Here is an 18,984-nt window from a genome sequence, read left to right on the forward strand (position 1 = left end):
ATCGGGAGGTTTATGTTCAAGGATAGGTCATCAGGAAAGAATCCAAAAACTCCAATGGATAACAAAAGCAGCATAAATTAACAACATACTCGAATATTTACATTTAATTATGATTTCAATGTTTCAAATCGAATGGGAAAAACGGGAAAACTGACAATAACTTTATCCAATGAATTAATAAATTTTTTTTTTAAAATTCGTTCCAGTGCCAAGGTAATTTATCAGAAGCAAAAAAACCTTCATTTCAAAACCAGTGTTCCAAACTATGCAAGCATCTTGATTAAGGTGTATTAAGGAGGCAATGATCAGAAGGCAGCAAGGAATGGCAGCTGAGATATTTGGGAATATCTCGTGTTTAAAGCACAGTTAATAATATGTGATATATTTACAGCACGTGGGAGATAAAGGAATGTAATTAGGAAGTCGTGATACATTCCACAGAAAGTGATAGATGTGTAGATGCTAGAGAAGAAATGAATGAAGAATCCAAATTACTGGATTGGAATGGAGTTCTGTGCAAATCAAAAACAACGCACCACTTAAATTAAAGAAAACAAATCCCAAAGATCGTTTTTCTATCGGTGGGTACAATGATATGCACTAGGATAGGGTAACAGTGAGCAACAGAAATAAGAGGAGACTATTTAAAACAAAAAATCTGGTTTAAAATATCGAATCTCAGACATAAGTAAGAGTAAAGACCATGGAAGCATTTAGTTCTTTAAAAAAAAAGGCTTTTCTGTACCATAAAAGGATTTGCTTCTGAACAAATACTGGTTTGTATCCATCTACCCTATCTTACCTAAGTTGACTCTCGTTTGAATGCATTAATTCTGAAAATTCGGTATATTTTTAGAATTGAAGTTGATCGATGTGAAATAATTCTTGAGTGATTGTTCTAAACATTGATCTAGTTTTTATCCTATGCCCTACATAAAACCTTGGCTCGTAGATGTAAGAAATATTGATCTAAATAAAGCTAACATCACTGGTATGGCATAATATCCTGCTATCTAGAGGTGCTGAAATAATCACGTGCTTCTTTGAATAACAGTACAGATAGAAGTATAATTTTGGCTTGGAGTTTTCGTTGATTCCTTAAAAAGGAAGCTTGTGTTCTGTGCGAAGCAAGTAATGTTGTCGTAGGATCATCAATGGTTTTTTTGAGACGTCATTACCTGAGAAGTAATTATCGAAATGAGTAATTACAAATTTTTTTTTTTGGTATTGCATTGATTGAGTAAGGACACTCTTCGCGTCTCCTGATAGCAATGGACTTGCTTGAAGAGGTTATAACGACGTCAATCCTCAAAGTCTTCTAAGTGCTCGGAGGGGATTGGTGTCTCTTGTAGACAGCTGGGAAACACGTAATGTGTCCATTTATTGGAGAATTCTGGGTCATATCGACGTTATTGTCCACCTTAGGTTCCTCTTTAGTCTTAATTGCAGACGAACTCTTTGGCTTTCCATAATTGGTGTAGCATCGTACGTAGAAGTCCAAAAACATCAACCAGAAAAGTCCACTGAATACGAAATTCAAGAAGCTGAGGAACTGGGGGTATCCACAGTTTCGTAGAAAGAACAACTGGCCGTAATAAAGAAAGAGTATCGCCAACTGAATCTGAAATTCGAAAAAAAGAAATTGAATTAGGTGCAAAAGTCTTTTGCAGGTTAATGGATAAAATTCACTAAATCATATAAAACGCCTTATAAAAGTAAATAAAATAATTAATATCATTATTTCTGCCATTATATTGTATATATGCTGCTGAACTTACTTCAGAGACCCAAAATGTGTTATTTTTAAAGTTTTTGAAGTTTTAATTCTTGAGAATAGGAAGAAGTCAATTAGACCTCCTTCTGTCTTTTTGTTTCTTTATACGGATGAGTAGAGAGGATATTCCTTTTGATAGATCCTTATTTCTGCCAGAAACAACCTCGCTGACAACGTGCCAGTTCACGTTGCGTTATTCGTGAGGAAAATGACTCAATTCCGCGCGAGTGGTTACTGTATAAGCTCGGAGTTACAAGAAAAATCCTTAGATGGACCAAAGGGTGATGCAGAGCAGGAGAAGGAGGAGACAGACGGTTGTGATTAATGATTACTCAAAAGACTGGGCTAACGTGCGAAGAGAGATTACCAAGGATCAATACTGGGACCACCTTTTTTGACGTCAAAAGTTGCAGATGATGTCAAGATCTGTAGAGTAGTTAATGATCAGCGCCAAGCCGAGCTTAGGAATAGTTGTTTTAATGCTGAAAAAGCAAGGAACTTGAGAGACAGCAACCCCTAAATAACTTACATACTTGGTGGGAATGAACTGAAAACAGCAGAATCAAAAAGAAATTTGGGAGTTACGATACGCTCGGACACGAAGTTCTTCGATCAGTGTAGCCAGGCAGCAAAGAAGACCCACTGTGTCCTATCAATAATTTGTCGTTCATCCGATTGTAGAGATACGGAGGTCATAATCTCACTATTAGCATTAGCGTTAGCACAAGCATTCGATGCAAGTAAGCAAGCTTATGCAGCATCAGCAAAAAAAAAAAAAAAAAATCCCATTTCATCCCTCCATTCGTTCCAAATGCCTGTCCAGCTGAGCCTTAAATTTATTTAGGCTATCAACTTCCATAACAAAAGATGGAAGTCTGTTCCATCAATCAACTACCCGCTGGCTAAATGAAAATTTCCGCACATATGTTCTACAACTGCCTTCCCTCAATTTTAACTTATACCCCCTCAGGTTCTTAATCTGAGCAAGAGGAAGAATTCCATTCAGCATTCAACTTGCTCAACCCATTCAAGGCCTTATACACCTCAACCAGATCACCTCGCAAGTGCCTACTCTCTGGGCGCTGCAATTTGCAGAACTTAAGCCTTTCTTGGTAAGAGCACCCCTTTGTTCCCCTCACCAAACTTATTGCCCTTTTTTGTACTCGTTCTAGCCACTCTACATCATTCCTAAAATGAGTCATCCAGACTCATTTTAGGAATGATGTAGTACTCAAGGCGGAGCCTGACCATTGCCTTGTACAACGGGATAATCACCTCCCTGTTCCTGCTAGCAAAATTCCTATATATCATTGAGAAGAGTCCATGACCTGCCTTGGCAGCTCGTCTGCCCTGCTCAGCGAACTTCATATCTGACTGCACAATTATCCCTAGGTCTTTTTCACTTTCCACTTCCCTTAGTGTAGTACCACACAGTTGGTACATTTCTCTTGGGTTATTGCTACCCATATGCAGTACTTTGCATTTGGCAATGTTAAACTTCAGTTGCCACTTCCAGCCCATTTGCTCAACTTATCTAGATCCAGTTGTAGTAGCATACAGTCTTTACTGTCGTTAACAACACTGCCAACTCTTGTGTCATCTGTAAACTTGGACCTTATGCCTGATATACCTTCATCAATATCATTGATAAACACACAAAACAACAGTGGGCCCAGCACCGAATCCTGGGAAACTCCACTAATAACATTCGTCCACCAAAAGCAGTGTCCATTGATTACCATTCTTTGTTATCTGCCACTCAACCATCCCTTTATCCATTGTAGCAACTTATCCTTAATACCATTCTGCTCCAATTTGTACAGAGCAGTCTTCCATATGCAACAGTATCAAAAGTTTTCCTTAAATCGAAGTATATGATATCAAACTTATTTTTTTACATCCAGTTTCTTTGCTTTATGACCACTGTCATTATATTGTATATATATGCTGCTGAACTTACTTCAGAGACCCAAAATGTGTTATTTTTAAAGTTTTAATGATTACTCAAAAGACTGTATCCAATGAAATTGGCCAGACAAGACCTCCCTTTAACAACCCATGTAGTGTCTTAACTATTACTGCAGTCTTGTCTATATAATCCTGCAATGCTTCTTTAACCAGTGACTCCATTATTTTCCCCGGAAAACAAGTTAAACTAGCAGGTCTATAGTTACTTGTGTCACCTTTTGAACCCCTTTGTGAATTGGTGATACATTTGCATACCTCCACGATATTAGAGCTGGAAAAGGAATTAGAACATGTGAATTGGAACATCATCGGTTTGGCTGAAACAAGAAGAAGAAATGAATCACTTATAAGTTTATCAAGTGAAAAACTGCTGTACACCAATGGAAAGAGTGAAAGGAGTGAAGGTAGAGTTGGGTTTCTGGTCCATAAAGATTTTAAAAACAACATTTTGGAATTCAAAAGTATATCACCAAGGGTGTCAAGACTAATACTCAAGATTTCTAAGAGGTACAAGCTAAAGATTATAATGATTTATGCACCAACATCGAGCCATGATGATGAAGAGGTTGAAGAAATGTACACCGAAATTGAGAGTCTTCTAGATGAGCAGAAAACCCACTACACTATTATTATGGGGGACTTCAATGCTAAGGTTGGAAAAAGAAAAAAACAGCGCAGAAAGGGGAACTATAGGAAATTTTGGAATTGGTGAAAGAAATGAAAGAGGTGAAAGACTTGTGGAATTTGCAGAATCTCAAGGATTGTCAGTAATGAACACTTTTTTAAAGAAAAGGGTGAACAGAAAGTGGACATGGAAGAGTCCAAATGGATTAACTACTAATGAAATCAACTTCAACCTCACTAACAGAACATATATTGTGAATGATGTCACCGTCCTGAATAAGGTAAATGTTGGAAGTGATCACAGAATGGTAAGATGTACACTTGATATAGATGTAGGAAAGGAAAGGAAAAAACTGACTCGAGTAAATAATACAAAGGTCTTTGAGATAACAGAAGAGGAGAAAAAGCAGTATGTACTGGAACTTAAGAACAAGTTTGAGCTTCTGCAGACTGCTGAGGACCAAGATATCGACGAGGAATATTACAACTTTTTGAAAGTGATAAAGCCCAAGAAACCTATAGGGAAAAAGAAATCAAAAGAAGAAAAAATTAGTCAAGAAACACTTGTCATGATGAACCGAAGACGACAAATGAAAAGCAAGAAAAACACTGACAGGGAGAAAATTGAGTATACTGAGTTATGCAAAGCCATTAGAAAGAGACTCAGAGAGGACATAAGAAGATTTAACACAAGAAAAGTAGAACAAGCATTAAGGGAAAACAAAGGACTTAAATCAGCAGCCGTGAGCAGTAATACAGAAAGACAAATGATACTGAAACTGAAGAATAGCGATGGTGTACTTATAAACAGCAGAAAAGGCATAATTCAAATAGCAGAAGACTACTATATAGAATTATACAAGGAGCGAGGGAATGATACCAGCAGTGGGGAAGGTGGATCGCAAATTAGTAACACGTACGACATATGCGATATTCTTCCTGATGAGGTAGAACACGCATTGAAGAAAATGAAGAATTAGAAAGCCCGGGGGAAGATGAAGTCACTGTAGAGTTGTTAAAATTGGGAGGAAGAGACATAACACAAAAACTGGCAAGGCTCTTCACAAAGTGCATTATAAAAGGTGTGACGCCTAAGCAGTGGAATAATGCAATCATAGTTTTGCTGCATAAGAAAGGAGATAAATCAGAAATTGGAAATTATAGACCAATTAGCTTGTTATCCCATATCTACAAGTTGTTCACAAGGGTCATTACTAACAGATTAGAAAGAATACTTGATGAGAATCAACCGAAAGAGGAAGCTGGCTTTAGGACAGGATTCTCAACTATGGATCACCTTCACGTAATATCACAACTAATGGAGTAAGCAAATGAATTTAAAACACCATTATGCCTGGCATTTGTGGATTATGAAAAGGCATTTGACTCCATACAGCATAAGGCAATGTTTCGGGCACTGGAAAGACAAGGCATAGATACCCCATATATTATGATTTTGAAGAAAATATATGAGAGTGCTACCTCCTTTATTAGACTAGACAAAGACAGTAGCAAATTTAAAATCGAGAAAGGAGTTCGACAAGGAGACAATATCTCCGAAGCTGTTTACTGCTGCCCTTGAGGAAGCTTTCAGAAGACTCGACTGGTCGCAGAAAGGAGTCAATGTGAACGGAGAGTACCTAAACCATTTACGATTTGCAGAGGACATTGTGGTCATAAGCCACGATCCCAAAGAATTAGAGGAAAATCTTAATCAGTTATGCAGAGTTAGTAAGGATTTTGGGTTAAAGATGAATATGGCTAAAACAAAAGTAATGATGAACAAGTATGCCACAGAAAGGAAAATAATGATTGAAGGAGCAGTAATTGAAATGGTGGAGTCATATGCTTATCTGGGACAAGTTATTAGCTGTAATAATGATAAATGGCTATAAATGGCTGGAAGTCAAGAGAAGAATAAATTTTGGATGGACAGCATTCAGGAAATATAGTCACATACTGAAGAGAAATATCCCAGTTTGTCTGAAACGTAAAATAATGAATCAATGTATACTCCCCACCATGACTTATGGAAGTGAAACTTGGGCACTCACCAAAAGAATGGAAGAGAAGCTGAGAACTACACAGCGAAGAATGGAACGAATCATATTGGGAATCAGACTGTTAGATAAGAAGAGAAACACATGGATTAGGCAACAAACTCAAGTAAAGGACATTCTTATGAAAACTAAAGAACTAAAATGGTCTTGGGCAGGACACATAGCTCGAAGACATGATGACAGATGGACTAAGAAAATAACAGAATGGTATCCAAGAGGAGCTAGAATAAAACCTGGAAGACAAAGGCGAGATGGATAGATGAAATTCATGAGTTTGTGGGTAGTAAATGGATGGCCAGTGCTCAAAAGAGAGGGAACTGGAAAGTTGCTGGAGAGGCCTTCATTCTGCAGTGGATTGAAAATGGCTGCTGATGATGATGATGATTGCATACCTCCAGTCCATGGGAACCTCCCCTCAGTCCAAGGAAGCTCTCATAATTATGGCTAAATAAGGCAAACTGTACGACCAAACATAGACTTCTGTGTTCAAATATGGAGACTGCACCTGAAAAAAGACATCGAGCTTCTTGAAAGAGTCAAACGACGAGCAACGGGCGTTGTGAGATCGGCAAAAGGGCATCTGTCTGAGGAATGACTTCGAATTTGTGGAGTACAGAGCTTGGTAATCACTTTACAGGAGATTTGACTGAGGTGTATACGGTTTTGAGAGGGTGATAACAAAATGAATAAGGGTTGAATTTCTGTTTTAAATGATTCCAGAACTAGGAGACATAAATTCAAACTGGTGGATTGGCCGGATTATAGGAAGTTTTCTATCAGCCCAGCGAGTTATTAATTACTGGAATAAGTTGCCTTTATGGCTGGTTGAGACTGACAGCTTTGCAGAAATTAAAACGTCAGCTGAATTGATCCTTACTTGAGGAGGAAGCCAAATAGGTAGGGTTTTTTAATTATTTATATTTATTATTAATTTTTTTGGTCAGTGCAGTAAATGATTAGGGTTTTTCTTCACCATATGGTTAATGCAGTAATAATACAATTTCCCCCTGAAATTACCCATATTTAGTAGCTTGGCTTCCATAATATTTCACTTTCATCTTCAGTGGTTAGGTGGCGCTCTTGCCCTAGATTACAAAGTTATCACTGTTAATCTGGAATTCGGAAGCCTATTTAATGCCTAATATAGTATTTTCCTCATGTAGTTGTTATTGTTATTCAACTGATAATAAAATAGTTATAATAATATTAAAAATCGTAATTTATTAGTTTAATACAGTTAAGCCAGCTATCACTTTCAGTAAACGCAACTTACCATTTGTAATGTGGTAATATATTTCTTCCACCATAGATATTTCTGAATAGCTGGACCCAGGCCGCTCAAACCATAATAAAAGTACATTACTATGTGAACAAAAGAGTTGAAAAACATCATGACTACACTGCTTCCCCCTATAAAAAGAATAATTAGAAACTATATTTATATCATTGCAAAGTATATTTGTATTCTATTATTGTAAATTATATTTATATTTACGAAATACCAATATAAATCAAAATACAGAATCATTCAATTATTTTCACTGCTAAGATCAAAGGTAAAGTAGTAGCGGTTGCGATAGAAACCGTCTAAGCTGTCAGAATGGTTGCTATAGAAACCGTCTAAGTGGTTTCTATAGCAACCGTTCTGATGATTATTTATAATAGAGAAATGTCTCATTTAATTCGCTATTTAGATCTCCCTCTTATATTCAGTTAATAAATGTTTAATAACTATTTAAGAATATTTTAAAAGTTATATTTATTGTTCTAAAGCATTATAGCTCTTTTATTTTTATCCATAGTTACTTAAGCACAAATATAAGTACAATTTCTTAAATCTCGAAAGTGATTATCAACACTGATTAAACTCACCAGGTGAAAGTTTGGCTCCAAACCAGCAAACTATAGGCACTGTAAAATGGTGGACTACGTGAAGAGTGCTAATGTGAGTGTATTTCTTACGAAGGACAAAGAAAACCTAGAAAAAACATTTTTAAGACATCAATGACAAGCCAGGTTCATTATTAATAAAAGTTTGGCCAGCAATTTTTATTTTAGTAACAATTCATATGAAATAGTTCAATTTTCTCGGAATTTCCGGAACATTATGATATGAATTATGATATTTATATGAAATAATAATAAATATAACCTATGCAAATTATGTAGTACTAATGACATTTTAATGAAGATATTTTGACATTTTAATAAAGGTAGTAGTTAAACTTATACAAGAATAGAGATTTGTTCCATCTGGTGGAAGATTACAGAAACAATCTCGATAATAACTTAATTTCATTTTATTAAAAAAAAACAGACATTTGACACTTAAGGTATCTGATAAAGCGAAGTATAAAGTTCGAAATAATTATCTCCAAGTGGAGAGCAGCGGTCCTATTTATGATTCCTCTTTAACAACCCTTATTTGATAACTTACCACTTACTGAAAACGTACATAATATGAATGTACTCTCACACAAGAGAAAATCTAAAAAATTCAGCTTGAATTAGTAGAAAATATCCTTTGAAAAAATGTTCATAAAAACAATTACAATAAAAAATTATGAAATGTTTATTTAGATCAAAAGTTTTAATCTGAATAATCATATTTTTATTTAGAAAATATTCGTACTAAACATATTCTCCATTAGGTATTTTTATTCAAATGTTAAAAGATTTAATTCAGGATGACTACACTAGGGTCCAAAAGTTTAGTTACAACCATGAAATTGGAGATATAAAAAATAGGAGTCATGGAATTCTGTATGGCATAACCGATACTAAAACTCTTCTGATTTCAGTAGTTCGAAATAAATGGCTTAATTTGAATCAAAAGATTTTCTAATAGATTTTAAAACAATAATCTGTTAGCAAAAAATAAAACATTAATCTATTTAAGGTTTTATTTTTTGTTTTTAGGATCTTTTAAGCGACCAACAGAAAAAAAAAAGATTTTAGATAAATTATAAAGGGTAAAACCAGCTTATTTCGATTTGTTTTTGCATCCACAGAAGAACTGGAGGAGGACATCCTCCTCCTCCGCGTACTGAATCTGTTAATAAAATGTATTAGTATTCAAAATGTATTGACTTTCAAAATTCATATCTAAAATGAACTTAAACAAAACTGAAAGGTCTTGTGGTAATAAATTAATGCCACACAGAAAAGTGTTGCTGCTGTGTTGAATGCAGAGGGACATTCTACACATGAAATAGCTAAAAGATTCACTGTAATCAGTCAACAATGGCACGTTTATTACGAAAATTATCAGAAACTTGCAGTCTAAACAAAAAGAAAGGAAGTGGACGTCCACGAATGTCTCCTCAGCGCAGGATAGATCTCTGTGTGTCCGAAACAGAAGATCCTCATCGACTCAAAACAGCATGGGAGGAGGGTACAAGGGTAAAGCCAAGTACTGCTATTTAAATGGTCCTAGCCACTGAAATACCAGGAAATTAGGTGGCAGGACCTGCCAGAGTACTTATTTAAAAATACTGGTGTACCTGGCTTGCCTCCACGGGGCTAAGTGTGGGCAACGTTGGGCCTCAGTAGGGGTCCAGCGGCTAAATAGCCAGATGAACAACGGTACACGACACTACATCCAACAATATCCATACACTTTTAAATCTCTGGCCTTTACAGTGTTCTGTAACACGCGACAATGTAGACTACACGGAGATGGGGGTAACCCCTGGTGCCGTTAGACCCTAAACACACTTTACACTTTACACTTTACTTTACTGCTATTTAAAACAGGCTGCAGTACATAAGATGCTATCCACAGATTAATCTCTCTAGCTACCCAGACAGAATCTAAATACTCTCTAGACATAATGGTGACTTTGCTAGGGCCTTCGATCGACTATGGTGGCCTAGCATACTTCAAAGATTTCGGCAGGCCAAGACGTCCAGCAGTCTTTATAACAGTATAAAGTCCTAGAACAGTGCAGGTATTGTTTTTGGTACCACGAGATTTCCCAGGAATACATTCAGAAACTTATCCAATCGATGCCATCACGATGTGCAGCTGTCATGAAACCAAGGGGTGGGCCAACGAAATAGCAGTGTGCATTTTGTCGTGGTTTTAGCTGTATAGCTTCCAGTCGTCCTAATATGAGCAAAGTAATGAAAAAAATCACTTCTTTCATAGAACTTTTGTTATTATATGAACCATAAGTAACACACTGTTATTTTGAAGAAAAGTATTTCAGTGTATATTTACTCATAAGGCATAAAATTAAATTTTTCTGTAATTAATAGTTTCATATGTGTATTGTTATTACTTATTTATGTTCTTTCGGCTATTTCTAAAAGATTAGCTGCCAGTATAGGAACAAAAAAATGTAAAAAATTAGGTGATGCAATTTTTCAGCACTACTGTATGTTAATCACAATTCAGTTTGAGAGAAGTGGATTGCAGAAAATATCTCCACTTTGACGAAATTAGCGATCAATTGAGCCTAATATAGAACACATTGAAATGAAAACGAATTCAGGGCCTAAGATACCTCCTAAAGGGTTTAATGGATAGTTCTTTTCCCCGATGTTGAATGTTCCACGTTCCTTCAGAATGAAACGAGGGCATATGAAGAATCAGTTTCAGGAATGAATCCAGACTCATCTGTAAAGAAACCGTTGGACTTCATAATTAGATTCTTGCAGAGGCCAACTAAACAGGTGAATAAGAATACTATAACCAGCTCCAAAAGTTGCAGACTGTGTCTTGAAGAAGACATGAAGACCTGTCTAGACAGACTTCGTGTCACCTTCGCTGTAGTAGGCTTCGTGAGAAGGTCCTTTATGCATTACGACCATCTGTCAGTGTTTCCTTGACCCCTGTACTCAAACTCGCCTGTTAAAATTGTTACTGACAGCATATGGACTGCACCATGAGAAATGGAGGCCATGTGGTTTACTGAGTGAGGATGCAATTTTCAATGACACGCATAGTTTTCACACTGACGTGACTGCGCCTGTTTCTTAACCTTTCACTCTCACCAAATGCAAATTAAAATAATTAAAGCACAGTACAAGTATAAAGTTATAAAACTTTGCATAAATGTACATGAATAAGAATAAAATAGGCACAGAATATACAAACATGATAGCCCTCGGTATCGTCTACTACAGGAAAATTCACAATATAATAATGGGTAGTTAAGAGAAACAAGAAATCACAGGAATCTTAGAAGCTGATTGAGAACTGGAAAAGTGAATTTCCTTCTCCTATCCTGTCCTCATCTCCTAGTTTTCAGTGTAATTAATTCAATCCGGTAGTATATGTGTATTGCAAAAAAATGTGGCAGTGAAAATATTTTAACTGATGATAAATCCAATCCAACAGGAAGTTCCAGCACTCTGGATGAAAAGCCAAGTTCAGTGCAGTACTGAAGTCCATCGAAGCGAGGATTTATTGCTGTTTTTTATATACTCAGTAAAAAAGGTCTAAATATAGATTCAGAATTCCATATAATTATTATTTATTCCATTACGCAGTAAATATTGTTATCTTTCTTCGATTTTACATCAAAGAACATCATTGTACCACCGTGATGATAAACAATTTGCCATTGTACTGATTATCATCTAAACTCTTTAATCTCACAGTAAACATCTAGCGATGCATGCATTTTAGCACGTTTTTCATTTAGTAAATTAATAAAATTAATAAATTACTAATAAATATATTAGAAAACTTAAAAGTTCATTACTCAAAAATCTCATAGTACATAAGGATGCTTTTCTCATTTTTATGGGCAGGAGATAACGAATTACACGAAAAAATAGTCAAATCACGCGTAATGTTATGGCAAACCTCCTAATAATTTTATAACGATATTCTATATTTTCTCCAAGACAATGTCTTCGAGTGAATTTACCCTGAGAGTTTTATTGGAATATATTTCAAACTTACCGTGTCCAATAACTCCAGTAGTTTTCCTACCCAGAAGAGATACGTGACAAAGGCAAACTGCAATAATAATAATAAATTTAAAGCTCCAACTTCCTTAATTTGAATATTGAAATATGCTAACAAACTTATTTATAGACTCACTGTTTAATCAAAATTTATAAAAGCATATCGCAACAGAGAGAGAGAGAGAAAAATAACCAAATCAATACAGTATAGTGATTAGAATATATAAAATCAAATATGCTTTAAATACATCTTTTATATGCGAATTATCGAAAAGAAATCCTAGTAATATTTTTTAATAATAAATACAATTTATTATTAATATATTATTGAAAAGATAAACATTATTATGATGATGATGGCATTTCCTCTGCATTTTACACCATGAGGACAAAATAAAGGTGTTAAAATAAATTTCCACTTAAAAATTAATAGAGTATACAATACAGATGAAACGTAACTTAATTCTCTACTTACCTTTTCGAGCTTAAATGTCACTATTTAATTTTATTTTATTGAATCTCTGAAAAATCAATGTTTCAATGTTTGGCCAGTGAAGCTGAAGGACCAATGGAAATCAAAAGTTCTTTGTTTTCATTCAAAATAAAGTACCTAGAATGCCTATATCTAGGTTCACAGTGCCATTTCCTTGTGTTTTTTTTGTTTAAATTAAAACCCCTAAGACGAATATTATTAGAAACTATAGCACTTAGTTCCGTGCTTGGGTTAAAGGTTGAGAAGATGAAAGATGAAACTTGTTGACATTAGACTTGAACTTCTGTCATTTCTAATTTTCAGGAAATAAGTGGGACAGGAGATTGTTCCAGAAAACGGAAGTTGCAGGAATAAATAAGGAAGAACAAACGTTCGATCTCTGAGGTTGAACATGGACAGTAAAAGGATGCAGACTGGTTAGGAAGACAGTGGGAATTTTAGAGTCCAATTCAGAAGAGCGTCGTCTCTGAAAGTATATATAGAAAAGGCAAGCAGAAGAAACAGAATATCTATGAGACAGAAAGTGCAGAGACATTATAAGAGGTGGGCCATTAATTAACGTAATTGCCCTCTTTTGAATCTTATCTAGAAGCCTGGGAGAGGTTAAGGGTGCACCGTCTCAGATTATATTCCATGGCTGGGCGGATTTGCCGCTTGTAAAGAGTGAGTAGCTGTTTGGAAGAAAAGTAAAACCGAGAGTGGAAGAGAAAGTCTAGTTTTTAGATGCAGAGGAAACAATATTTATTATGCGCGTTGCTTCTGCCAAGAGAGGTAATCCCTAATATGTGATCTGGTCTAGAAATCAACCTGTCTTCAAAGATGGAGCAAAGCATTAGCATTAGCATTAGCAGAGGCATATGGTGCAAGAAAGCGAGCTTATGCAGCATCAGCCAAAACAAAAAAAAAAAAAAGCCAACCGCTCCCATTTCATCCCTCCGTTCGTTCCAAATACCTGCCTAGCTCAGCTTTAAATTTATTTAGGCTATCAACTTCCACAACAAGAGATGGAAGTCTGTTCCACCAACCAACTACTCGCTGGCTACAGGCAAACTGCCGCACATCTATCATACATCTGTCTTTCCTCAATTTGAATTTATGCCCTCTTAGGTGATTATTCTGAGCAAGAGGAGGAATCCCATCAGCATTGAGCATGCTCAAACCATTCAAGTCTTTTTATACACCTCTATCAGATCACCTTACCAGTGCCTAGTCTCCAGACACTGTAATTTGCAAAACTTAAGCCTTTCTTTGTAAGAGCGACCCTTTGTTCCATTCACTAATCTTGTTGCCCTTCTGTATACTCGTCCCAGCAGCTCCACATCCTTCTTGAAATGAGCCCTCCAGACCTGTATACAGTACTCAAGGTGTGGCCTGAACATTGCCTTATACAAGAGGATGATCACCTCTTTATCCCTGCTAGAAAAATTCCTGTATATCATTCACAAGACACCATGAGCTACTCTTGCAGCTCGTCTGCACTGCTCAGAGAACTTCATATCTGCCTGCACAATTACCCCCAGGTCCTTTTCATTCTCTACAACTGTCAGTGTAGTACCACAGAGTTGATACGTTGCTCTGGGGTTGCTGCTTCCCATATGTAGTACTTTACATTTGTCAATGTTAAACTTCATTTGCCACCTCACCAGCCCATCTGCTCAACCTTTCCAGATCCTGTTGCAGCAGCGTATCGTCATTAGTGTCCTTAACAACACTGCCAACCTTCGTATCGTCTGCAAACTTGGACATTAAGCTTGATATACCATCATCAATATCATTTATAAATACAGAAAACAACAATGGACACAACACTAAACCCTAAGGGACTCCACTAATAACATCGGTCTACGATGAGTAGTGTCCATTGATTACCACTCTCTGTCTTCTCCCACTCAACTGTCCCTTTATCAACAGCAGCAATTTGCCTCCAATGGCACACTGCTCCAATTTGTTCAGCAGTCTTCCATGTGCAACAGTATCAAAAGCCTTTCTAAGATCCAAATATATGATATCAAAGTTATTCCCTGCATCCAGTTCCGTTGTGACCACATCATAGTATCCAATCAAATTGGTCAGGCAAGACCTTCCCCTTAACAAAACCATGCTGTGTCTGAGCTATAACTGAAGTCTTGTCTAGATGATCGATCTTGCAGTGCTTCTTTAATCAGTGCCTCCATTAATTTTTCTGGAGCGGAAGTTAAACTAACAGGTCTATAATTACTTGTGTCGCCCTTTGATCCTCCTTTGTGAATTGCGTTCACATTTACATATCTCCAGTTCATGGGTACCTCCCCTGAGTCCAAAGAAGCTCTCATAATTATGGCTAAGGGTTTGCTTACTTCCTTTTCTGCCTCCCATCTGCCTTCCTTTTCTTGATCCCATCCACCCCAGGTGCCTTTTTTATGTTTATCCTCAACAATTTCTCCTCCACTTTCCTCTCAGTTATTACAATATCATCTAGCTCACTGGCAGGTTACTTCGCCTCTGGCATTCCCCTTCCTGAATAACTCCTCATGTGTGAATGTAGATGCAAAATACTCGTTTAGTTTGTTAGCCACCTGAGCAGGATCCTCAACTGTTGAACCAACAATATCCAGTGGATCAATCTGATTCATCCCTTTCCTTCTAGAGTTTACATAGGTAAAGAACTCTTTGTTGTTTTTCTTTGCATCCTTTGCCAAGGATTTCTCATAATCTGCCTTTGCCTGCCTAATCTCCTTTGTGACTCGGTTACAGACCAGCTTATATCTATCATAGGTTTCTGTGTCACGTGTTAATTTGCGTGTATCCCATGCATTTTTCTTCTCTGCCATATGTCTCATTAGTTCATCTGACATCCGTTTAGGCCTAAACCTTGAACAATATTTCTTAGTTGGTATGTAAAGCCTAGTAGCTTCCAAGATAAGTTCTTTGAATGCTTCCCATTTTGAATTTGCTGTTGGTAACATCATCAGTTGGTCCCACAGCATAGAATTTAAATACTGTCTCAGACCATCGTAGTCGCCTTTACGAAAACAAAAACCCTTCCCTTTACCCCTATGGTAGTTACCTCTTTGAGTAAATCCCACTTCAGCACACTGTGATCACTGCCACCTAGTGGTTCCTTTATCTGCAGATTCTTAATGCATGAAGAATCATTACTGATAATCAGATCAAAAGTATTACTCCCTCTAGTTGCCTCCCGAACATGCTGCTGTAGAAAACAATCATCCAATAAATCCACAAAAGCCTTGCTAGTGTGTGAGTGACCAGCCCCCAAATTCCAGTCAGTATCTGGGAAATTAAAATTCCCTATTATAAGACTCTCTGATAAAGAATAAGTTTTGCGAGACAGGACTGTTTTAGAAGGATTGAAATTAATTAAGTTATCATTGCCCAACTAGAGAATTACTTGGAGATCAGCATTCAAGGAACTGTTAGTGGATGTTAAAGAGTTGAAGCTGTTTGTGCAGGGAAAGGTTCCTCAAACTGAAAGGTGGAATGCAATGTGCTGTCATCAGGAAAAATATGGATAGATTTCCGATCAATGGGAGTAGGCCATTTATATGAAATAGGAAAAAAGTAGGCGGAAAGAACTGAACCTTGGGGGACACCAGCATTAGTGGAGAAGTTAGAAGACACCGAGCAGTCTATCATCTCTTCAATGAGCGGTCAGAGAGAAAATTGGATACCCGATTACAAAACACGAAAAAAAAAAAAAAACATTGGAACGGAAAGCTTATTTATAAGACCCTTATGCCAAATACAATTTGAAGCGTTTGAAATGTTCAGAGCAACTGCTTGAATTTCACCAAACCTTTCTATTGAATTTGTTCATAGATTGGCAAAATAAGCCAATATATCACTAGCGGATCCATACTGATGGAATCCATATTAGTGATCACTGATCAGATGGAAGGTATCTAGATAGTTTAGGAGTTAACGGCTGGTGTAGTTCTCCATTACATTATTGGTGTAGTTCTCCCGAATTAAGTAGATTGGGACGATAATTGGATGGGAGGGGTTGTTACACATTTTAGAAACTGGCTGAATATGAGCAATCCAAGCAGAAGGAAAAACACCAGTGGAATAAGAAAGCGTAAAAAGCCGAAAAAGATCTGGAGTAAGTTTTGAGAACGAGTGGAGAAATACTATTAGGACCTGGCGCTTTCTTGGCATCAAAACAATTCAAAATTCCTCGGATATCGTTTTGACGGAAGACCACAGCCAACATTGAATGGAGTGTACTAGGAATGGCAAGAGGTGGTCTGCCAAGATCATCAATACAAGAGTTAGAATTAAAGTAGGATGATGGCAGGACGGATTTATCTTCGGCTAAGGTAGCAGTAAGACCATTGGGTTTAAGAGAGGCAGGATTAGAGATGGGCAAAAGTTGCGGCCAATAGCTTTGGTAAGAGACCAGAATGCTTGACTATCATTTGTACAAGAAGCAAACTTTCCACAGTTCTAAATTCCAAATTAATAACTGGTTTACAATTGTTGCGAGGTTTGGAGTAGGCAGAAAATGAATCTGGAAATTCAGAGCAAGCAAATTGCGATATGCAGAATTCTTACCTTGAACAGCCTTAGCACATTTATTGGAAAATCAAGGTTTAGATAAAGGACGAGAATTTAAAGTGGAGTGTGTAATAAAGGATTTCATAACTACAAGAATAATTATTCAATTGAGAGGATCTGAGTAGACATTCATATATCGGCGTCAGATTTAAAACAGTATTCCAACCAAGGATAAGAAGAATAGAAATCACGCAGATCATCCCATTTTGCCTTCTTGTAATGCCAAAAACGTGATATTGAGAATGGCAACGAGAGAAAGGCTCCATCCATTGAAGAAGAGACTATCACCAAGTTGGGATCTGAGGTGCCTAGAGGACCACTCACCTCGACTGCCTACTGAGAAGGGTTGTTTGTGAGAAAAATATCAAGTGTGTTGACTGTGTGGTTAGGATTGTCTGGTATTCTGGTAGGTAAATGAACAATCTGTGAGAGGTCATTAGTAATTGCAAAAGCCTCAGTAACATGGACCAACTGGTCCATGTCTAGTAACATGGACCAACTGGTCCATGTTACTAGAAAACGAAGCCAGCTTGGGAACGTTAAATCACCGAAGAGGAAAATTAACTCGCTGTTAGGAAAGATGGACTGGAGAAAGAGTTCCAAATGATTGGTGGAGTTAGGAGAAAGTTAGAGTCAACAGAGCAATTTTACAGAATGGGGTAGAAAGGTTTTAAGTTAGAGAAGATTAAAAATTACTTAGTCGCTGACTGGGAATATCAGAGCGGACATATGCACAACTGAGATGAGCAGTCAATGAATCAACCGTTAATTTGGATTCTGTCAGAGTTTCACCAAAATTAATGGAAATTATAAGAATATTAAATTATTAAATACGTTATTGAAACTATACACAAAAGTAATATCAGAAAAATGAAATAAAAGTAAAAATTTAAGTGATGAGCAGCAAGGATTTAGAAAAAAGATAGTTCCGCAGAGTTCCTCAACAGTTAATAGAAATAATTACAGTTGCATATAGGACAGAAGTTACATAAAGCATAAGTGTATAATACGGAAATATCCATAGGGAAAACAAAGAGATTAAAATAGCAAAAGAATTACTTAGATATAAATTAGAATTAAAAGGAAAATTGCAGGTAGAAGAAAAAATATTGAAAGTGAGGACAATATCAGACGGGTTAAATAATATAAATTGAAACAATCCAAACATTAATCGGAATGCTAAAGTTAAATCAAACTAAAGCAAGACCTACAATAGGAAGAAAGAGAAAAATAAACACACACAGATAGATAGGGGATGGATATACATGTGGACAAAATATTAAAGAACTGGAGACCCATTGGAGTGGAAGAAGACCAAGAAGATGATATGAAAAATGACTTAGAAGATGTGCACTGCAAAGTTTGACAATCAGACCAACTTCCCAGTAGAAGTGGGAGGTTAGTAGAATAATAATTACTTTAAGCCCAGAAGATGGGGGATGGAAACATTACTCTAATTAAAAAGAAATGTTTAAACTTAATTCTTACCTTATACGAATCAGGATCAAATGAAAAATCACAGGCCTGACATCTTAAATCGTATTTCTTGATAATTGCTATCCGGGCAGCCTATTAGAAATTTAAAGACTGTT

The 18,984-nt window shown here is 36.6% G+C and overlaps 1 protein-coding gene across 1 annotated transcript in view; it reads right to left on the reverse strand.

Moving 5' to 3' along the window:
* Positions 1-205: 205 nt before the first annotated feature.
* Positions 206-18,984, reverse strand: part of LOC150091679 (uncharacterized) — a 157,293-nt gene continuing 138,514 nt past the window's right edge. Inside the window, exons 13-17 of the mRNA XM_090369247.1 lie at positions 18,881-18,961; positions 12,341-12,397; positions 8,299-8,404; positions 7,700-7,836; positions 206-1,621 (exon numbers count right to left, since the gene is read on the reverse strand). Coding sequence (XP_090225373.1) covers positions 1,319-1,621; positions 7,700-7,836; positions 8,299-8,404; positions 12,341-12,397; positions 18,881-18,961 — 684 coding nt within the window. The 3' untranslated portion in view covers positions 206-1,318. The remainder of the gene's footprint in view (positions 1,622-7,699; positions 7,837-8,298; positions 8,405-12,340; positions 12,398-18,880; positions 18,962-18,984) is intronic.

Source organism: Mastigoproctus giganteus, chromosome 1 (assembly GCF_048544385.1).
Source record: "Mastigoproctus giganteus isolate SK-2022 chromosome 1, ASM4854438v1, whole genome shotgun sequence".
Lineage (NCBI taxonomy): Eukaryota > Metazoa > Arthropoda > Arachnida > Uropygi > Thelyphonidae > Mastigoproctus > Mastigoproctus giganteus.